The 24006-nt window shown below is 33.2% G+C and overlaps 1 protein-coding gene across 1 annotated transcript in view; it reads left to right on the forward strand.

Moving 5' to 3' along the window:
* The window catches only part of LOC145303444 (dnaJ homolog subfamily C member 7-like), an 81738-nt gene that overhangs the window by 43757 nt on the left and 13975 nt on the right, over positions 1 to 24006 (forward strand). Inside the window, exons 4-11 of the mRNA XM_080144774.1 lie at positions 2837 to 2950; positions 4605 to 4679; positions 11788 to 11906; positions 12229 to 12382; positions 15157 to 15321; positions 16860 to 16951; positions 19247 to 19320; positions 19410 to 19556. Coding sequence (XP_080000900.1) covers positions 2837 to 2950; positions 4605 to 4679; positions 11788 to 11906; positions 12229 to 12382; positions 15157 to 15321; positions 16860 to 16951; positions 19247 to 19320; positions 19410 to 19556 — 940 coding nt within the window. The remainder of the gene's footprint in view (positions 1 to 2836; positions 2951 to 4604; positions 4680 to 11787; positions 11907 to 12228; positions 12383 to 15156; positions 15322 to 16859; positions 16952 to 19246; positions 19321 to 19409; positions 19557 to 24006) is intronic.

Genomic DNA, 24006 nt, shown 5'->3' on the forward strand with positions numbered 1-24006 from the left:
TTTTAAAGATTGTGAACGTGAGATCTATTAAATGATCATTTGATCATTGATTGTACCAAATTATTATAAAACTATAACTAAGTCTTCATGTGTTGGTAAGAAAGCTTTTACTGAAATAAAATTGTACATTAAAATTAGTAGAAAATTTAATTCTACTGCATTTGCTATAATTTTTTAAGTTCTTGCCTATTACCTATTTCTGGACTTTTACCCAAATTTTTTGTCAGACTGATTATAGTGATGGACAATGAATTGCTAAGGAAAATAAAACCGGTTTGATTGAAATTATGTCAGTTATTATCAACTTAACTATAATTGCATCTTTCATTTATTTGTTACTATAGTGATCATCATATTGTATGAATCCAAAGATTCTTTTGTTGGCATTAGTTTCCCTGATATTTTTCTAGTTGGAATTCTTTCTAGAAAGATATCTGGGATTAAGGGAGGGACCGTGTGATGGTTGCCAACATCTTAAGTGAGTGATTTTTGTAGAACAAACTGGATTCGAACTTGGAGCACCCAGGTCATTAGTCCATGTCATTAACCATTAGACCACTGTCACCTCGCACCATAGTGATGTTAGTTGTAATTAATTCTTTCTTGATAATTTATTTGAATCCACATTTGAAAGTGAATTTTTTTTTTTTTTATTATTAAATTTTAATTTATTGATTCTAGTTGTATTTTAGTATTTAATCATTATTTATCAAGAAAATAATTTTTTTTTTCTTTTTATTGATCTTTTTTTTATGCAAAGGAGTCACCAGTTATTCTTGATATTTTGATATGGATTACAGGGTTAATGAGATTATTAGTTGAATAATAGAAAATTATAAAACTAGACATTTTTAGCATGTTAAAAACTAACAACGGTTATAGCCTGTTTACAGTGCTTTATGCCAAACTTCTAAAGTAAACGTGGTATTGTGGTGACCAATCTCCATTAATCCTAACTGAATACCACAATACTTAGCTTGCTGCACCTTATCATAACAAAGGTCCACACAAAATTTCAGTCAAATTGGCTCAGTAATTTCCAAGAAAAATTAGAAAGGACAAAGAAAAAGAATACCGACTGTACTTTTTTTTTTTTTTTTTTTTTTTTAGCCCATTAAAAATGGGCAAATGTTATAGCCTGTTGACTGAAAATGCCAAACTGATGGTTGAATATGATTAAATTTGTTCATTTTTGCATTAAATACTAATCATTATTAATCCGAGCGGTTATCTATGACAATCCCGTTGACACCCCAGTTCTTGTTAAATCACCAAAGTTAAGCAATGATGTTGAGTCTGGTTAGTACCAGATGAGTAACCATTTAGAAATACCAGGCGCTGTATGTAGGATGTCAATGTCTCCTTGCAAAAATTCCTGACTGGGATATACATGCAACTGAGAATCGCTTGTTAATTTCATATTTCCATGGAAGTGTCTACTTTGGAGAATGTCGGTTCAACCCATCTGTTCCAACATTGAACATAGTCTTACCCTGTTGTTGTCTGCTGAAAAGCACATGAGTTTTTTTTTGTTTTTTTTTATTTTTGTACATAGACGAACAAAAGATTGGAGCTCAGTCGAGCACCATCCATGGAAATAACAATATTGTATAAAAACTAGCAATTTCTCTTCTGTGAGAAAGGGGCCATATGGCAAAAAAGATTATCAATCATTAGATTGTAAGAGCAATTTTGTACTCTGTCAAAACAAGTACTCTGAACGGCACCTTCCCACATGTGGCAGCAGCAGTTGATTTTAGGATATATCTGACACTTGTACAGAGCGAGGATGACATCTGGGAATCAAATACTTTCTGAAACAAAGTGATTCAGTAACTATAGTAACAGATTGGGTGATGTCACCATGCAAAACACATCAGATTTGACTTTGAAATGACAATTAACTAGATTGAACATACGCATTTTCTTTTCTAGAGGTCAACCTTGGATTTAGCAATATGAAAAAAATGAAGTTTAAAAAAAAAAAGAAAGTTTTTCTTTGGTAAGAGTTGATGCCACCAAAAGTTTAGAAAAACTTTTTTGGTCATAGTCAGCCAACATACTTCCTAACTGCCGGCATAGCGCTAACAGAGGTGGTCACAATGCAAATCTATTCCTTCATATTTTTTTCTCTCATGCCTATATCTCCCCTGTGCATGTACTCTTTATTTCTGCATTAAAGTTTTTTGGTCTTAAGAATTATTGCAATTAGTTTTTTTTTTTTTTTAAAGAATTTTGAAGACGCTTTAGAATCTTTTAAAACTAATTTGGGAATATTGTGTATTGGATGTTTTTTTTTATGTTTGAAATTTTATTTTTATTAATAATTTCATTTGTTATTCTGCTTTCAATAATTTTATCTGGATTTCAATTTCATTTATTTTTATACTTTCATAAACATTTATTATATGAATTCAAATAGAAAAAAAAACTTGTACGTTTATGAAATTATAAAAATATTTCTTAAATTTTAAATAAAATAAAAACTTATTTTAATTTTGTTTTTAAAAGTGCAAATAAAGACTGTGCTATAATTTTAATTTTTATTGTATACTTTTCAATAATACTCTTTCCTTTTATTTTATTTTAATAAATTGCTTAACAATAGAAATACTGAAGAACAAACAATAAAAGTGAAAGAACTGATTTACGCCAGAAGTTAGGAACTACATTAGCTGACTATGACCAAATTTTTTAATAATGCTTTACCATTAAAAAAAGAAAAGAAAAATTATACAGCATTTTTCTTAAATTTTCAAATTTAACTTTATGAAATACTGCTTTAGATGTGACTAACTCCTATCTATATGTGTTTTATATAATTTTTGTTTTTTAGGGTCACTTACGGGAAGGCAAATGTCATTTGATGCTGGGTGAATCAAATGCAGCCATTCGCAGTTATGAAACTGTTCTACAATTAGAACCATCAAATTTAACCGCATTAAAAGAGGTTTGAATTTTTTTTTTTTTTTTTTCTCAAATACATCATTATCCTCCCGCTACTAAAAAAAAAAAAATATGGTAGTAAATAAGAGGAATTCTCTTTTTTGCATATGTATTATCAGAGCCTTGGGTACCCTGTGTTAATATTCCTAAAAATAAAAATGAGATTCTACCGTTTTTGAATAATCTATCTATATATCTGTGAAAGTGTCTATCTGTGTGTGTGTACATTTCCCTACGTAATAACTCTGTCAATTTTAAATCTACAGACTCGAAATTTTATATATAGGGTACTGAGATTTGGAAAAATCGATGTGATTGGTTTTTGGCCAGAAATTTGGTGATTAAGGAGTCAAAGTTTAACAATTTGACCTTTGACAATTTTCGGTCTAAACACTTGAAATTTTAGATATAGGTTCATTGGACATGGATCTAACTTAATAACTTAATTTGAGCCCAAGACAATAAATTTTAAGGGGTCATAATAGGGGTCAAAGTTTAAAAAATTGATCGCTTTTTTTTTTTTTTTTTTGCTCAACATACATTTCCAAATACCCGGGCAACGCCAGGCACCCATGTTTATATTTATAAAAGTGAAAATGTCTCTGTCTGTGTACATTTCCCTACTCAATAACTGTCAATTTTCAGTCTACAGACTCGAAATTTGATATACAAAATATTGAGATTTGGGAAAATTTTTGTAATCTGTTTTCGGCCAGACATTTGGCTGTTAAAGGGTCAAAGTTCAACGATTTGACCTCTGAGAACTCCACCAAACTCCGCCAATTTTCTGTATAAACATTTGAAATTTTAGATATAGATTCCTTGACATGGATCTAACTTAATAACCTGATTTGAGCCCAAAACGATGAATGCTAAGGGGTCATAATAGGGGTCAAAGTTAAAAAAAAAAAAAAAAAAAATTGACCTCTGCGGTCTCTACCAAATTACTCAGGCAATTTCTTGTATAAACATTTGAAATTTTACATAAAGGGTATTCAGAGATAGGACAAGCTTTTTAATCGGTTTGGTTCGAAATTTAAGCTACCAATATATAAATCTATGTATGTTTGCATGTATGCCTGAAACTTTTGACAGAGGCAACTGATTTTCACAAGATCAGTATTGTTTTGAAGCTCGACCCTTCAGATGACAAATATTAAAATTGGCTAGAAACAGTAATTTCTTTACCCTCAACTGAGCACTTTTCTACAGGGAGGGGGTCGCTTTTTTCGCCGATATTTTCGAAAAAGTCATCTCTTTTCGATTGTCTAGCCTTAATTTAAACCTACGTGATTTCCGGTTTGGCGGTGATCGTAACAGCAAAAATGTCAGGTTTTTTCCCGTTCTTTTCCTTCTTTGCAGTACGGGTCCGAGCCTGCCTTCCTACTACCACTTTGTTTTTTTTTTTTTTTTTTTTTTTTGCTCAACACACACCTCCAAACACCCGGGCAACGCCGGGCACCCATGCTAGTTCCATATAAAAGTGATACAAAGAAACTAAGCAGATTATGCATGCAGTTGAATTTGTAACTGTTTGTATACAGCCTAGCATCCACATTTAGAATTACTTATTTTTAAAAAAAATATTTTTTTAAATAAGCACCAAAATATTTAAAAAATCACTTTACAACAAAAAAAATCATTTTCTATTTGTGTAGATGAAACTTTCCCAGCAGATGCAAGAATTTGAAAATATGGCAGAAGGTGATTTCATTAAACAAGATTACAGGAGGGTAAGTAATAGTCGACAAAATGGCTGTCTGCAACTTATTTCTATTAATTAGTCACTTCAGACATGATGACACTATACATCCCCCTCTACAAAAATTCCATGCATGGAATAATTGATAAAATTCACAATACTTTCTATAATCTGTGGTACAAATAAATTTCAGCTTATGCCTGATTTGTCCTCAAAGTTTCAGTTGTGAGTGTCCAACAGTTTGTTTTATCTCGTCTCATCAATAAGAGGCATGATTATTAATAAACTTCACAATCACTTGTTCACCATCCCTAATGCTTTTTATCTAGGTGCATTTCAAAGATAACCTATCAAAACAATTTCCTGGATTATTCCTGAACTGAATGGGACTATCGGTGAAATTCAGAGCAATGCCACAACTATTGTTTCTGTCATTGACAATTTGGGACGTCATATCCAGATGTGCTTACCATTAAATGATGCTGAAACAAACACTGTTGCATAATTTATAGACTAAAGTGGTTGAATCATAAATAGGATTGTGAATTTTATTAACGATTCCGTGTGTGGCATTTTTTTTTTTTTTTCATTCTTAATAACCTTGTTTTTAAATTTGTCTTTGAAAAGACTATAATTTTTTTTATCTGATTAAGTAAATCCGATAAATAAAAATGTGCTAGAAAAGTTTAGGTAGTTGTTCAAATTAGTGATGTTTCAAAGTTAAAACTTTATTACATACTTGCATATCATGTTGAAATTATAAATTCCAAAAATTATGTTAGAGTAGAAAAATAATTACAAGTAAAAATAGAATTTATTGAATTATATTGTGTTTTAATGTGGAAGAGTTTTGTGACCAATTTTGTATGAAAAAATAACTTCTCTCCCTTGATTTTAATTATAGTCCAGCAATGTCGGAATGTAATTGTGAATGATTTTTTTGTTTCTTTGTTAAAAATATATCTACATCTACTGGATCTGTTTTTGGAATTTATACTACTTTCGACATGACATGTAAGTATGTGATGGTTTTGCCTGAAATGTGTTGGTTTAAGCTGCATAGGCACCAAAGTTTATTCTAAAATCTGAGCTAATTTCCAAATATCAGGTGCAAAAGTTGCAAGTCATTAAATAAAATAAAATAAAAAAAATTTAAAAAAAGCTTCCTCCAAAACTATAATTCTTTTCCTCCATTTGTTGACTGACTTTCTGCTATTGTCATTTGGAATTCTGGACCATCTTATTCAGAACTTGTTCCAATGTTCCTTCTCCTCGACCATCCAATGAATATTTTCACTTGAAACAAAAAAGCATTTTTTAGCTTTACCTCAAACTGAAGATGGATGAGAATTTAATATCTGCCCTTTACATATGGTGAGTCCTTGATTTATTGAATAAAAAATCGTTCACCTAAACTTTGATATTTAATGTTTATCAACAAAATGGAATTTTTCTGTATCATCAGAATTATTCAGGTATCCCTCTTTGTTTAGTAGAATTTCATTTTTTTTTTTTTTTTTTTTTTTTTTTTTTGTCCTAAATAAAAAGAATAAAGTGAATTTCTGCATAAATGGCTAATCCCATAGCTTTTTGGTCAAATTTAGCCAATTTCTTTCACTGGAGCAACCTCTATTTTTGCATCACTATTTGGCTGGATTTTCTCTTTTTTTTTTTTTTCTCTTTATCCTTTTCTTGTTTTTCCTTTCGCCATCTTGCATTTCTTTTCCCTTTTATGATGGTTCACTCTGAAAACCTAAAATGTGAATTTTGCCGTAAAGGATTTATGAAGGCGGTAGGAGAATTGGATGATTTTGGTTTCACCAAAGAATGACTTCTCATTTTCCCATCACCATCACATGCATAGTTTATTTATTTTTCTTTATTTTGACTTTTTAATTAAAACGGATTAGATTTGTTTTGGACAAGAGCATGTTTTTATGGGAATATTCATCTCGATTTCAGCTTTTCACATTCCTGATTCATGGCAAGTTTTTCATTCATGAAAAATATTAAGTTTTCCTAGTTTTATTATTTTTGTTATTTTTTAATCACACACTCATACACTACTTGAAATTAATTCATCAGTTTGTTTAGATGCAATCCTCACACATCGTATCTTTCTGGTATCTTTTGCTTTGTGGGGGGAGGGGATTACTAGAAAGTGTTTATGCTTGGATTATTTTTATTTTGATTATGTTCACAACATTCAAGCATTTGTAGAATTTCAAAAACTTTTATCCATGTGGATAGATTGTTCTTTCAGTCATCCATTACCAGTTAGAAATGTTATTCTTTGTTATTCTTGCCTATAGAAAGGATTGAAGACTTACAATTGGTAACCAAAGAAGGTCAGAGGTTACTTCAACAACAAAAATGAGAATAGAATTGTCAATCCTTATCTCCATTTAAAAATTGGTACTTGGTGGATTTTTATCTGTTTGTCAACTGTTTCATGACTACACATGTTAAGAATAAGTAGGTTTGAAAACACTTAAGGGATCGTGTAAAGTTAGCCCAATGAGTACCATACTTGTCTTTAGGTTTTGGTTTCGATCTCAGTTGGAGTATGTTTTTTTTTAACAAGAAGTGAACTGTTTAAAAAAACATAATACTCACATGCATATGTCTCCGTTTCTTTCCTTTTTGTTAACATTACATTTAATACAGGTCAGCATGGGTTCTAGTAGATATTAAAAAAAAAAAAAAAAAAATCTTTTCATCAAAGGATAAACATTAGTAAAAAGTGTATCAGACACTGTTCAAGCCTCCATAAAGAGTTTTTTCCTGTCTGAGCCAATTTAGTTCATTTTTGAAAGTGGGATTATATACAATTTTTCTGGGTCCAAATTTAATGGGGAATTAAAAAAAAATTGTCTAAAATACAAAATATGGCCTAGTTTTGGAGATATAACTTTTTCAAAGTGTGGTGTAATATCCCTGAATTGGAGATTGGTTTCCCGAACACGATAATAGCTTCGCCCTTTTAATTTGTATCTCATTAGAAGCCCAAAATTGAACTTTAAAATATTTTGCTTCTTCATTTCAAAAAGACAAGAATTATTAACCAATTTTCAATGTTTATGAAAGATTTTGGGAATATAAGGGTCTGGCGTTGTACTCTGGGTGCACGGGATATATTGTTCATCAATATTGACTGAAGCATCAGAGAAAAGTTTTGGAATTTCAGGGTATTCCAGCAGCAAACCAAGCCAATATTTGTCAAGTTGTACAATAACGTCATCAGTAGGATTTCATTCTTCTTCAATTTGTAAATTATCAACATTATTGAAGGACAAACAACCACGTAAACTTGTGTGATGTCGGTACAACATAGTTTTTGAATGGCTTCCCTCAGCATCCTCGTGTGCAGGATCCTTCAAATCTTGGCTGCATTGCGAGGTAGTGTGGTCAGTGTTGTAGTTCTGTTCATTTGGCGCAACCAAAGCATCTCCGTCACCAGCATCTTCAACAGCAGCATCATCAGGTGATGAATTTGAATCTTCGTGGGGACTGGAATCAACGTCTTCAGTGTTCCTTCTACATTCTCTCCACAGGGTTTTTGCAACTTTGGCACAAGTTGTGGAGACTGCTTTTGCGTGACAACGTTGTTTCGATCTTCTCTTGTGTGTTTGGTGTCATGGCTGCTTCTTCACTGATAGGTGGTCTCCCTGGTTTTGAAGTTTGTTGATTCATCGGACGTAGTCTTGCTACATTTGATTGCATGATCAGCATGACTGGAAGATTATTCTGAGGTTAGAGATGGTGGTTGAGGAGCTATAGAACGACTCTTATGCATCTTGGCTAGATGGTATTCAGCTTTCTCTTCCTTTGACAAACTGCTGTAGCTACCCTCTGCTCTTGGTCTACCCTTAGCTTAGTTTTCCTTTTTGAATGGCATTTTGCTAATCTAAAATGAAAAGGTTAAAATTAAGTAATAAACAGTTATATTCATAATTAATTTGAATATGTTAGCTCTCTCCTGAACCTATAAACACTAAATATAACAGGTATAATGAAAAATATGACTTAGTAGCACTAAAGGAATTTCCCATTCCTCTATTTTGTACTTTGCAGATTTCCCTTCAACCCTATAAGGGAAAATATCAGGAATTCATCAAAATCCCCCAAAATTATGATATGAACTCCTGAATGAAAGAATGGAAAAGTTAATGATCGTTCAACATCAGAAACATCATTTTACACTTTTTTGCATTTTCTTGGCACATAACCCATGAAAAATGCATGTTTTCGGGATATTTTAAAATTTGACCTGGATGATAAAATGTGTGGTCTAAATATGGATAAAAATAAAAAAATTGTCTCCTGCATATTTTCAACATCATTAAAAAACTTTTCTATGAAACAGATTTTTTATTTGAACCTTTTTAAAGCCTATGACTTAGTTTATCATAAAAAATATTTTCGGCTTCAGAAGCCAAGTTTCTTTACAAAATGAGGTGTATCTTTACCTGTATGCATCAGATTTTGTTGAATATGGTGTTTTCAGATCAGTTAATGGCATACTGTATTGGAATGATTGAGTTTCCACATTTAATTATTGCATTGGTCACCCTGTGGGCCTTTGAAGTTAAAATTTCTCAAATTCTTGTAAAAATGAAAAAAAAAAGAAATTGTCAGACATAATCCGCAATTTAGCTAAAAAAAACCCAAAAAACATAAAAGTGTTTTGGGCATCATTTTTTGCCGAAGTCTATCTACACAGTACTTCCTTGCCTGGATCCCTCATTTTTTGTAATGGATAAGTAATATTTGAAATATGGCTTTTCTTTTGGGTGCCTTGAAATTTTTTGTCACAATTTTTAGTCAATTTTCGGCTAATTTTTCCCACAAATGTTGTCGTAGCTCCAAAATTAAAGGCTAGAACTTGATAAACCTTTTGATTTTGAAAGTTTAATTTATTGGCTACAGATATGACATGAGGTCTGAGCTTGTGAAGGCTGGCTGAAAATAATTTTGGCTACACGTGGGAAAAGCCTCTTCATGGAGGCTTGAATAGTGTCATCACTGATTAGCATAAATTTGAAATTATTCCCCCCCCCTCCCCAACCAATGAAAAAAACATGAACTAAAAGGCATTTTCAATTGAATTAATTAGAATAAAGGAGTCAAAGTAAAAGAAAAAAAAATACCTAATCAAGTTGTATTCCATAAGCTTCAAACGGAAGAATCTAAAATCCAGTGTGAATGGATTATAGTAAAGTCCAAAAACAAACTGTTAAACTTGATAATATATCAAACAAGTTCTACTCCATAATTATATATATATATATGTGTGTGTGTGTGTGGTTATAAAGAAATCTCAAATATTAAAAAAAAAAATACAAAAGAATGTTTTTGTTGTTGTGTGTTATTCTTGTGATCTTTCTCAAAATTGATTCATTTGTTTGTTCACTAATTAATAGTATTTAATTAGTTATACGAACATGAATGAAGGGAACTTACAGTTGAAATTCCACGATATATTAGTACTCAAAATCCACCAAATGTTAGGATAAATGGTTATTTACTGAAATCAAGTAAACTCGAGTATTCTCCTCAGGTATAAAATTTCATCTAAATTGACAAATATTGAACATTATCATAGTTTTAATCTACCAAAAAAGTTGTGATTTGCAGTTGTTTACATGAATCAAGTATTGCTAACCAAAGGAAAACACTGGACCCTCCCCACTTAGTGTATTGCAAATGACCTGCCCCCTCCTTTTTCATGATTTTCTAAAACCTGCAATTATTTAAATATTTAAAACAAAAAAAAATCCATTTTATCCAGTGGTCGTGATCAATCTATATAATTATAAAACTCAAATGACCTTGTAACAGGTGCTGTAACCCAACATCCGGTTTACACTTCCAGTTGCGCATGCGTACATAAACAAATAATCAATGCAACAATAAAACCTTGTTTTACTGTGTACATTTTCAGTGTCCCAATCGTGTTTTTTTTTTTTTTGTTTAAATTATCCAAATAAACAATTAATACTTTCTGCATTTTTTTTTTTACATTAAGTTATTTTAACGCAATTTTCTTACAAATAAATCTACTTTAACCCATTGACAATCATAAGAGCATTTTACAACGGTGATTTATCCACCGCCTTCATTTTTCTTTTAATTTATTCTCCTTTTTTTTTTTTTTTTTTTTTTTTTTTTTTAATTATACATCTTTCTTAAAAACATTCATACATTTTCTTCTACACTACAAGTATTATGGTATCTGTTCAGTGCACATTTACCTATAAGTATGGCAAACCACTTATAATTTAATGGCTGTGATTTATTTTGGAAAAAAAAAAAAAATTATAAACAGAACGACTCATAGAAATCTATCTATGTTCTTTTTTTCATCTTAATATACTTTCATAGAAATGTTTCTGTTATGTCACAAATAAACTATTTTCTTTACGTCACAAGTGTCAGGCTCATGCATTAATTTCTAAGCTAATATAACATACTGACCTAACAGGTCATGGGTAGTCTAGTATTTTATGTATTTCTAGTATATAAAAGGCACTTTGTTTGGGTTCATTCGCTATGGACTCAGAAATGGTTGAGTTGATTTTTTGAGATTTCACACAAATTTACTTTGTGTGTAGGAATGATTGATTTTGTATCAGAATGCTTCCAATAAGTATCAATCATCGAAATAAATCCAATTTAAAAAAGTCTGATTTTAGCCAAAGTTACTACTCTAATATAGCCTAACATCACAAGTGAGAAGTTTTATCGCACAAACAGAAGGGCATAACGTACAAAATCAGCAGTAACTTTGATAAGTTAGGGATACGTTTGAACTAAATGTTTCTGTTTAGATCATAATTGAACCATTATAATTGACTTTTGCATTTTAAACTTTAATTCAAACCATTATATAAAAATAATTTTATAAAATCAACAGTAGGTTCTCTACAGTGTGATATATTGCGGACTGTCACTGGTGAGACATGTGAAGCTTCCACTTGGTGCATCACAGATTTCTGATTAGAGCAGACAATTTGATTGAAGAAAAAATGGTTTATTTCACAGATTTTGATAATAAATGTATTGAAACTGGATTTGAAACTGTAAAAACTATTCTGCCATTTTTAATTTAAAAAAAATTTTTTATTTTTTTATTTCAGGCAGTTTACTGCATTGACAGATGTTTGGATTTATCTTCAAATTGTCTTAAATTCAAAATAAAAAAAGCTGAAGCGCTTTGTTTTCTTGGTAGACTTCAGGAATCACAAGAGTTGGCAAAGTAAGAATATTTGCACCTTTCTCTTCATTTTTAATCCTTATAACATTTTATTTCAACATTAGTTCAAAGCAAATTTTATTTTAAAACATAATTCCTAATGTTTTTTGTCAATGAAAACAATAGATAAATGCACTCATTGTATCTCTCGTGCAAATATTAAGCATTTTTATTTTTTCCTATGAAGTTTCACATTTTCCTTCATACAGAAGCAGGAAAATGAAGACTCATAGCTAGGTACTAAACTAATAATCCACTTTATGCTATTTCACTTTAATATTGGGATCTTTGCGTTTAAAATAATTTTTCTTCTCTCCATTTTTAGTGATGTTTTACAAAGAGATAATATGAATGCTGACGCTTTATTTGTTCGTGGCATGTGTCTTTATTACCAAGACAGCATAGAGAAAGCATTCCAACACTTCCAGCAGGTCTTGAAGTTAGTACCAGATCATCACAAATCTAAAGAAGTCTATAAAGTAAGTAATATTTGATTATTAACTTCCTGTGCGCACGCACATACTCTGTACTCATTTATTAAAATTAGTGTTGATGTAATGATGGTTACTTAGGACATGAGTATTTGAATCTATTAATTTTTCAAGATGCAAAAAAAAAAAATGTAAATGCAGCAGTTATATTGAATTTTTAAAATCTTTATTTATGTCTGTAGATTAAAATGCTAAATTCACATTTAAAATACAATAGCTTTATTGGTCGGGTGTAGATAATCAACATCTTATGTTTAAGTAATTTGTATATAACTTTGCAAAATGGCATCTTGTTAATTCATTAATCATTCTTACTTTTTTTTTTTAATCCAATGATTGATATTATACATAGATTTCAATTTATCTTCTAGATAAAATGTTTTTCCTTTTGTGAAAAGTCTTTCCAGTCCATTTACTTTTGGGATTTCTATGAAAATCGCCCCAGACAAGCCAATGTAAGGAACTTTAAAAAACAAAGCTAACAAAAAAATACTATTTCAAGGTCAAATTTTAGCCAATAAGTATTAGATGGATAGTCCATCCCAAAAACAATTCTCCCCCTTTGTTAGAAATATCGTTCATGGATGGAATGTTAGGACTAAAGGACAAAATAAGGAAACCGAGAGTTTTGAAACTACATTATAAATTAAAAACATAAATAAAGGCTTAGCATTTTTAATTAAAAGGGGTGGCGGGCTCTGATCCTTTCCTGTCAATTTATTCCTGAACTATGCGATTCTGTTTCCTCAATTTTATTGGGCAATGCTGTAACATCACTTCCTGTTTAAAGTGTGCACATCTAAAAATCAGTGAAAAACTTACAAATTTTTGTCATCTGATTAAGTGTGGGATCGACTTAGTTATGATGATGATAAAATTTTTTAAAAGTTAATATTCGTTCTTAGAATTGCCAGCGACCAAATTTGGATGGGGAGGGTGAAATTGTTTGTCACATAAATAAGAACTCTTACTAGCAAGTAATTTAATGTTGAGAATTGTAGCTAATTTGATAAGCATGAAAAAAATATTTTACAGCAAAAGCACACTCATTTTTTATAATGATAGCTTTTTTAGTATAACTGTTATCACTTGTCAATCCTTTTTTGACATCCTGGACTATTCCAAACGCAAACAAGTATTCAATCTACTTTTGACCTTTTCAAGTCAAATGTCAAACAAAATATGACTGCTTTTTCTAGATTACATAAGAATTTACAAACCTGCTTTTCACACTATATTATGCACCTACTATAAAAACAAATGTTACTTTTCTACTCTGTTTAAATTGGGAGAATAGATTTGCAGAGCCTGTTAAATATCAAAACTCACAAGTTGTGGTGATCCCCTTTTATTTATAATGGACTATTCCAATTTTCTTTTTTCTTTTCCTTATCTTTGGTTGTTAAACAGAAAGTAATTGGAGCAAACTTATAGAATAAAAGCGCGAGGAAGGGAGGTCACACAGCCTTCATTGACGAAGGGTGGAAGTCCCTCAGGGGTCAATCCTGGGCCCAACTCTCTTCCTGATCTACATCAATGACCTCCCTAAACACATACTTAAATCATTCGTTGACATCTATGCTGATGACACGACCATCTACGGCAACACATCAAAGGCTGTAAATGACAAAGTTCTCTCTGATTCTCTCTCCTCTGATCTCGAGTGCGTGGTTCAGTGGGGGAAGATGTGGCTGGTTACCTTTAATGCATCCAAAACCAAACTCCTATCCTTACATCATCAACGCTCTGATCCCCATCTGGCATCAATTGTGATGGATGGCTCTCGTCTGGGTGAGGCCCCGTGTTTTGACAAGCTTCTGGGTTTGACCTTTACTCCTGATCTGAAATGGAACACGTACATCAAGTCTGTTGCCAAGGTCGCTAGAAAGATGGTGGGATCCTTCTACCGCTCCAGAAGATATCTCACTACTGATGCAATTCTCTATCTATATAAAAGCCAAGTACGTCCAAGGATGGAATACTGTTGCCATATCTGGGCAGGAGCTGCTAAAAACAGCCTATCCTGCCTTGACAGAGTACAAAATAGACTTCGTGGCTTAGTGGGGGATGCCCTTTTCTCTACCCTGCAACCTCTCTCCCACAGAAGAGACGTTGCGAGCCTGTCCTTGTTTTATCGTTATTTCCATGGCAGATGCTCGTCTGAACTCCAATCTCTGGTCCTCCCTCGCCAATCTTTCACGAAAAACACCCGTCTAGCTGAATCCACTGTGAAAAATTTCCCCCACTCTATATCTGTGCCTAAATCAAAACGCAGATTCCATGAACAAAGCTTCTTTCTTAGAACTGCACGCCTGTGGAACTCTGTTCCGTCTGCCTGCTTCCCTCCGGACTACAACTTGGTTGTCTTCAAGTCCAATGTTAACAAATTCCTAATGAACCGCCCCCTTAAGTAAACATTTCAGCAAATCTCCTCACTAACGTAATGTACTTGCAATAACCCTTATCCCTGAGTGGCTTCCGGGCCTTGATAAGTGGTCATCACTGTGTAAAAAAAAAAAAAAAAAAATAGAAAGTTAGCAAGGGATGAATTATTTGCAAGTTACAACTTATTGGAACAATTAAAATGGAAGATTTTTCAAGCATAACTTCATTCCTAAACTGATTATATTGAATATTTTGTATTAAAAATATTTAAGGAAAAAAGGCTTAGAGAAACAAACTAGATATTAAAATGAAGGCAAAGTGTATTACTATAAAACATTGGCTTCTAATGTTCACTTGTTTTCTTTTTCTTTCCTTAGCGAGCAAAATCGATGTTGGGCAAAAAGGAGGAAGGAAACCAAGCATTCCGATTTGGTAATTTAGAAGAGGCATACAAGCTTTACTCAGATGCCTTACTCATTGACCCCCAAAATAAGTTTACAAACTCTAAATTATACTTTAATAGAGCAACTGTTTGTTCAAAGGTAAATCTTATTTCTATATTTTAAAATGATTGATAATGTGCTTTATTTGGATTACTATTCTCTTACCTTTTTCAATTTGTTTTGTTTGATGTGACCCTCAAATGCATTTTTTTTTTTTTTTTTTTTTCAAACTTACAATTTATCCTCATGGATTAAATAAAAAGCTCAGATTAATCTGCGTCCCTGTCGGTGGGGCATTAGAATACGCCGACTGCCCCCCTTCAGAGGGTAAAAGTCCCTCAATGGGGGTCCTGGATATGACCTTAAACTATATCCAGTGGTGAGGCCCCAGCTTTGGGGAGTGTGGAGCCACCTTTAATTACCATTGCTCCCAGGTCTACTCTCACCCGGAGTGGTAATACCTGTTAGGGTCCCAACTATGGGTTAAATAGAAACCGACGTGAAAACAACAAATATATTCTATTAAAAAAATTTTTTTCTTCAAAATCTTTGGATTCAGCATTAAATAACCCGAAAAAGGTTGATATGCTGTAAAACAACCAACCAACCAATCAGATTAATCTGCCTCTTCAAATTTAGAGTTTACTGTAAATTTGAAGGGCCGGATTGCAACAAAGTTATTTCCAGTAAAGGTTGCCATTTGGTTTTGATATCCGAGCACTGATAATAGCCTAAGGAATATATAAATTCACCATATATGTACTTCTATTAGTATGAACTGAAACAAGTGTTTGCTTTAAATGGACGAGTTTTTCGATGAATGAATAAATTGGGTTTTTGTTCCTGTATTAAAAGCAGTTAAGACTATAAAAAGTATTTATAGCTCTAGTTCTGCACTATTGAGCTAATGATGGAACTTTTTGTTAAAAAAAAAAAAAATTATATTTGAAATGGAAATTCGTATCTGAAATAAAATATATTTTACTTTTTAGCCTGTTAAAAATGAGCAAACATAGCCCGTTGACTTAAGTGCTTTTTGTTTGATATGGTTACATTTGTGCTCATTTTTGCATTAAATACTAATCTGTATTAATCCCTATATGTACATCAAATGGCTACCATAATACTTAACTTGCTGCAGCTTATCATAGCAATGGTCCATATAAAATTTCAACCAGATCAGCCCAGTAGTTTCAACAAAAAAGTGGAACAAATAGACAATATTATAAATAATGTTAAGTATTATTTACCTCCTCTTCAGGGGGTTTTGAAAAGTCAACACACTAGTAAAAGTGCTGACAGAAAATGTCTGTACAGCCCTATCAGCATTCACTGGTAGGGGCATCTCAGATTAACAGTAAACTAATTGCTTCTCAAAGAGAAAAGATAAAGGCTGGGAGAATGAACTTCCTATGACGAGTACAACCATACTTGAGCTCGACAGCAGCAAAGCTAGTGCTGAACTGAGTGTTAAGAACGTATCATCGACTGGTATGAACAGTGCTTACACATTCATTACTTGTACTTAAGAGTCCTTGTGTGAAAAATATTAATTTTAATTTTTTTTTTCATTATTTTGCTGAAAAAAATGTTCATTTTAGTTTTAAATGAAAATCAATTTTATTTTTTTTTTGTAGCTTAACAAATTAGAAGAATCTGTTTGTGATTGTACAAAAGCGATAGAATTAGACGATTCATATATAAAGGCTTACCTCAGACGAGCTAAATGGTAAGTATTACAGCAGTACAAAGCAGTCTGTTCGTATTTTGGCTACCGAGATAACTCCTAAGTGAAAGTGATTTTTAAAGTCAATGATAGATGGAGATGTGAATTCTCTTATGCTTTTTTTCTTTTCTTTTTCTTCTTTCCTCTCTCTTGTTTGATCTTTGTATTTTTTCTGTTTGTTCTCTAGCCTTATCTTGTCTCCCTTTTGCCCTTTATGACAGATTTTTCTAGAAATTGAAAATATTTCGTCATGAAGGCTAAGACTTCAAATGATTCATGAAGGGAGTAGCAGTTCAATGGCTTTCAACATGCATATTGGAAAGTTCATCTTGATCTCCTCCCCCTCCGCTATTCTCAACAATGAACAAAGTGAGAGATCAAGGTCTAGAATTAATTCTCATCTTCACTGAACTATGGTTAAGACGTCTATTATCAATATGTTATCACTCTGACATTGCACATGTGAATTCTTAGTACAGGCTAATAACTATGTGCTTTATTCGCCTTACTAACTTCGTATGAGTATGGTACAATTTTTTTATTCTGTTGCTGAAGGTTGTCAACATCCTTGAGTGAAAAGATTGTAACTATCTTTTGCTATCTCCTCCTACTGTTCTTATTCCAATGATTAATTCACTATTATTTAAATCCTTTGACTCGTATGAACCAATTTATGTTTTGTAATTAGTTTCCTTTAATTTTTGTTTGTTGATCCCCAAACAAAGGAGGGATTAACCTAGTAATTTGCTCCCGTTCATTTGTTTGCACTTTTCTCAATAAAATTAAATAGGATTTTTTGGAAATTTTCCACAAACATTAGTCATGGTGAAAGTAAATTTTTCACTTGGCTCGTTCTATTTTATTTATTTTTTTTCCCCCGGATTAATTTTCTTTGCTTTTCTGTATGTTTACAAAGTTAAGCTATTTGTCATACTGACGGATTAAAAGACCAACTTCTGCTTTACTTTCTACTTCAGCAATATGTATTGTGACTCTGGGAAGGTGGAAGATGGGAAACACCAATGCTTCAGAAGGATGATGCATTCTAACTCTGCAAAAATACTCTGAGCAGCTTTATCTGCAATCTCAGATGGGGGAACTCGAGTGATTAACATTAAACTAACCACCTTCTCAAAGGTAGATGGTAAAGTCTGAGAGGATGCACCTCCTAGAACTAAACAGATTTATAACTCGTCCTGATATAGCACGGTCAGATGATGCCACATTGATCCACTTTGTAGGATTGATTGTCTATGACATATCCTGAATTGGTATGAAACCAGGGAAATTTTCGATGCACAGTAGAATTTGAGCAGCTTTCTAATATACTTGATCGTGTCTTTGTGAGCTTAACTAATTTCCATATTGCATTGTAAAACAAATTCTCATTAACGATTTGTTTTCAGTGATTTGCATTTACTATTACATGCATTTCTATTTACAAATATTTTTTATATTGTGGGTGAATTATTTTAATGAAAGAGTTGTCTTTACCAAGTTGTATTGCTGCTGTTAATTAGGGGCATGGTAAACTGGCAGTTGTGTAGTGAGATATCTATTCACATATTTAAATTTCTGCATGTTGGTACATGTTGGAAAAATGGAGCAAGAATGGAGTTCTAAAAACAAGTAAAGAAACTAAGAGTAAATAGCTTTTTGGCATTTGGAGAACCTTTTAAGTGAATGGATAAAATTTTGTTGATCGTCTGGTTCATCTTTAATATTTACGTTAAGGAGGCGCACAATATGACGAGTTTGTTGGAGCCCATTCCATTAAAGTACTTGTAAAGCGAACAAAAAGTTGTGATAATGCGCCAAAGGAGTCGGGGCTGGAGCTTTGTAGATTTAGAGATTAGATTAGAGGTTCGTTTTTGGACCCTGTTCAAGAGGGAGAAACTAATGGTTCGTGTACCAGCCAAAATGTGATGATAGTACTCCACATGGATGGATGTTGGCTTTGTAGAGATATCGGATACTGACAGCTGAGAGAAATTTTTCTAATCTAGTAGGAGCCCACCTTCCTTGCATTAGTTTCTATGTATTTGTTGCAATTAATGTTACCTGTGAATGTAAGTTGAAGTGTTTTAATGTCTGATTCTCAGGTAAGGTGCTATTAGCCATTAACAATTGGTTGTTAAAAAGGTTTCTTATAATTGTTAAGGAAAGGAGCTTTTCTCCCCTTGAATTAACACAAGGAGTATAAACTGTTTATAGATTTAGCAAATCTAAATATTTAATTTGCATAAAATAAATTTCAAATTTTCCTAAGTGATTCATTTTGTTCTATTTTTCTTCCAGTTATACAGATTTGGAAAAATATGAAGAAGCCGTCAGAGACTATGAACAAGTTTTCAAATTAGATAAAAGCAAAGGTAACATTTTGTCATTTTATTTATTTTTTCATACATTATTTCATGTCGACAATTTCTGAAAAAAATTTTTTTTTTTTTTCTTTTTGTAGAAAATAAACAAATATTGATGGAAGCTAAACGAGCGTTGAAAAAAAGTAAAAGAAAAGATTATTACAAAATCTTGGGAATCAACAAGTCTGCATCGGAAGATGAGATTAAAAAAGCTTACAAGAAACGTGCTTTGGTACATCATCCAGGTAACTTTTTTTTAATCATTGAAGCATTCGATTCTTGAAATGTTTTTCCTGTTTAATCTCGTTGGGATCTATTGGCGTGGTCAGGAAATAAATGTTCATTGATTTGATTGCAGGACATCTGCAAAACTTACATACTGACATGTGTTGGTTTGGAAGTCTATATCTCTGGCCAGGTTTCTATTTATCTTTCGTTCACTTTTTCTTGCCAGATAACCCTGCTACCCGATGAAAATACACTCGCAGATAAATAAACAATATAATAGGTGGAGGTTGCATCCCACAGGGAGTGTAACTATATTGAGTTAAATTCCAGGAGGAAGCATTGTAGTTGTGTTAAAAAAAATCTTGTATTAATGGGCCCAAATTGAGATTTGCAGAAAAGTTATTGGCTCATAAATTTGAGATCAATATCTGTTGCTTTGTACCTTCCACACTTTCACGGGCTCTACTCTTGTTTGTATTATTTTAAACATATCAAAATACATTTTATCAGTTAGTTCTGATACTATTGATCCCCCCCCCCCCAAGTGTTAGGAAGTTAAAAAGAAGAAATAAGTTAATCAGCAGAACAAATAGGAAATGAGGTTATTAGAAAGATAATGGGGAGCAGGTTGTTCAAGACATGCAAAAACAACTGAAATAGGATTGCTAATCAAGGTGTGACAAGAACAAAGAACCAAAGATATAGAGGTCAATATATTTAAAGTTAGTTTACAGTTTTAGGAGTGAATATCAGGACTACTTAAGGATAGTCTTGAGTTTGCAACATTTGGGGACAGTGAACAATAGGTGACAGCTTGGAGGTCCTCCGACAGAGATCAGGGGGGGATTGGAGTCAAATCCAGATGAGTAGATGAGGCCAAGAAGAAAATCGCTAGGGAACAACACAAACAAACAGCTAGCAATGGACAACGTTATGAGTTGCCGCCTTCTGCGCTATATGTGACCGTATCACATGCACACAAAGCTTAACTGATTTACATCCAGTATTTTTCTTTGGTTGCTATATCACAGCGTGATCACAAAGGTGATCATCGATCAGTTTTAAATGATTCTGCGTATTTAGGGTGTTACTTGAATACTTTGTTTTTTATTAGGTTTGGTGGTTTCTTAAGAACTTGTTAAACTTCATGTAAAAATGATACATATTTTTATTTCCTAAATTTCATAAATTAAGTGTACGTCATTATTAATGAAATCATCATGATTCGTTAATACACAATCCTTGACCAGTATTTCTACAGTACTTAGTAAAACAAGAGAACTGCCCTGTAGGTGGTGCATTAGAATGCAGAGAGTAGCAATCCCTCAATGGGGTCACCTGTTGACTGTGGGTGGCAACCCGTAATGCCTAAGGATAGGATCCTGGCGGTTGAGCAGATCATGTTCAAGGTCCTGTTAGGACATGAGATGCAATACACCACTTTGGCCCTTACTTGGACTAAGAATAAAGACTGTTGTGCCTATAGAGATAAGTGCGTAGTTTGATGTCTGTGGGAACTTTAACACAATTATTCACAAGGAACTGAAGATGCAGAAGATTTGCGTGAAGTTTGTCCTAAGAGTGTTCAAAGAAGATCAGAAAGAAAGATGGTCGAGCCGATCAATTCAGATCCCACAGTTCTTGAATCTACTGCTATGACACGGAGACCAAGAGACAGTTCCCAGTGGAAGCATGCAGGCTCTCTCAGACCCAAGAAGGCCAGACAGTAAATTCATCTAGAAATGATGACCCCTTTTAAGGAGGGGGGGGGCACTGTTCAGATAATCAACAATTGAGGCTTGAAGGGAATTAAAGAAGAGATTCTGCTGGAAGAGGCTAGCACTCTTCAAATCTGATTATTGGCATTTCCACCAGGGCAATGCACCAGTCTACAACCATCTGTCACAGACTATTTGACAAAATGGACAGTTCCTCACCCTCCCTATAATCCAGACCTTGCTCCCTGTGACTTTTGGTTATTCCCTAAGCTCAAGGCAAACTCGTTATGAGACAATTGAGATGAAAGAGGCTTTGATGAGGCTCATTGACACGTTCATGCAGGACTTCCATGGGCCTTTCAGAAGTTGTTGGAATGGTACAAGTGCATTGCAGCCGAAGGAGATTACTTCAAAAGGACTAGAGTTTCATGTGTGTACTATCAATAAAAGTGCCTATATGAAAAATGCAAAACTTAGTGAAGGCATCTCATCATCTTTATATATAAAAGCGAAGATGTATGTATGTGTGTTCGCTTTTTGTGTATGTCTGTAAAAGGCTTTTTTCGCTGGACTTTTCGGTCGGCTCATTCCTTAAAACTTTTTATATCACGTAAATGATAATATCTATGAGTTACGAACGGGGGGTCGCCTGTCTATTTAATTTGCCCGACTTTCACGCGCTATTTTTTCCAGATTTTTAGAGCATCCCGTGTATCTTTCGCTTTTCAGTATAAAACAAGCGAAAACTGGCTTGCAGCCATGTCATGTTTCAAGGTCAAACATCATGCGACTTAAGGTTCTTGCACCTATTAATTTTATTTTATAAACCTTAAATTAAAAGGTTTTTCATTCCTCTTCTCTCGTGGCAGGGTTTTTTCCATTTCGTTTCCATCTTCACGTCAAAGGTTCGGGGTTCAAGCCTACTTTCCTACTAAAAATTTTTTTACATCTCCAAACACCCAGCCAACGTTTTTTTTTTAAAGCAGGGTGGTTTTGATCACCCCCCCACAACACACACCTACAAACACCCGGGCCACGCCGGGTACCCCCCGCTAGTCTATAAATATAAAAGCGAAAATGTGTATGTATGTATGGTCGCTTTTTGTGTATGTCCGAGAAAGGCTTTTTTCCAAGAAGCGATTGGTCGACTCACTTCTTAAAACTTTTTATATCACGTCTAAATCATAATATCTACGAGTTAACAACGGGGGTCGCCTGTCTATTTAATTTGCTCGACTTTGAAAAGATAAATATTCAACATTTTTCGATCACCGCATGTGCATTAAGCTTTTTCGTACAATAAAAGCGAAACTAATTCTGCTGGCATATTTCCGGAAACGTCCGAAAGCAATCAGCTTTGATCAATGTAGAGTTTCTCCTTATATCAGACAATTGCTATTCAATTTGGACAATCCTCTTTTTATTGGGAGCTGGTTTTCTCCACAACATCTTGGGGAAACAAAAATAAAAAAATCTTGCCTCGCAGTAAAGAAAAAAGGGATTGGGGAGGGTACTATGTCTTGCAACTGTTTATATACCCCCTAGATCATAATATGTATTATTTGCGCATCATGTCTAAATTTATTTACGTTGATTTTTTTACAAAATTCTTGCTCCTTCAGCCCCTCTTGTGTTCGTTCGGCTTTTTTGTAGAAAAGTGAAACTAATTTGCAGCTAAGGCATTGTTTCTGGTAATCGCCCTGGGAATGTCCAGAAAGCAATCAGCTTTTGATCAATGCAGGGGAAACCTCTTATATAACCAAATTGCTATTCAATTTGGTTAATCCCCTTTTTATGGGGACCCCCACCCCCCACTTCTTGGGGAACAAAACCAGCCAAAGTTGGGTAAATAAACCCAAAAAAGCTGCCTCGCTGTAAAAATTTACTGCAGTATTTCTATTTGACTTCATTAAAATTGCGCACCTGTCAATTTAATTCCGTTTTAATATGTAAATGAATTCAAATGTGTTTCAGGTACTCTTCCTTGCTGGCCGAGCGGGTAACGCGTCCGTTTTTTTTTTTTTTTTTTTTTTCACACTTTATTTTCCACCTTCGCCTTGAGACTTTGGGTTCAATTTTACCTACCTAACAAAACTTTTTTTTTTTTACCCCCCCCCCCCCACACACACACCCGGACAATTATTTTTTAAAGAAGTTTTATATATATATATATATATATATATGTATTTAAACAGGGTTATTACTTTGCTTATTTTGTTTTGGACCCCCCCCCCAACACACACATCTCTAAATACCCGGGCAACGCCGGGTACCCTCACTAGTATATACTAAAGTAAAAATTTAGTTGACTAAAATAGTATTTTACTGTATTAAAGTTGTTTATAAATTATTAATTATCAATAATGACTAATCGTTATTGTACAAAACTAAAAATATGTGACTCGAGTAGACATTTTTGATACTTATGGATTATTGTCAAAATTTTCTGGGCAGCTTACTGAAAACGCTGGAAGGTGTTGAATGAAAATTTGATTTTTATTTATTTTACTTATTTATTACCCCCTCCCCCTGCAAGTGCTGGCAAATTTATTTAATAAAAAATGTATCAGATATAAGTTTTAAGCAGATTGCTGAGTTTAATGACAGCATTAGGGAGCAATTAGTATTTATGTATGGTAGGCATAATGGATAAATAAAAATAGATAACACAACACCGACAGTCTGATCAGTATTATGAAGCTAATGTAACAAAATTCCCAGTGTCATCTAGGAGTGTAATAGATTCTTA

This window comes from Euprymna scolopes, chromosome 19, assembly GCF_053919585.1.
Source record: "Euprymna scolopes isolate OS-2025 chromosome 19, ASM5391958v1, whole genome shotgun sequence".
NCBI lineage: Eukaryota > Metazoa > Mollusca > Cephalopoda > Sepiida > Sepiolidae > Euprymna > Euprymna scolopes.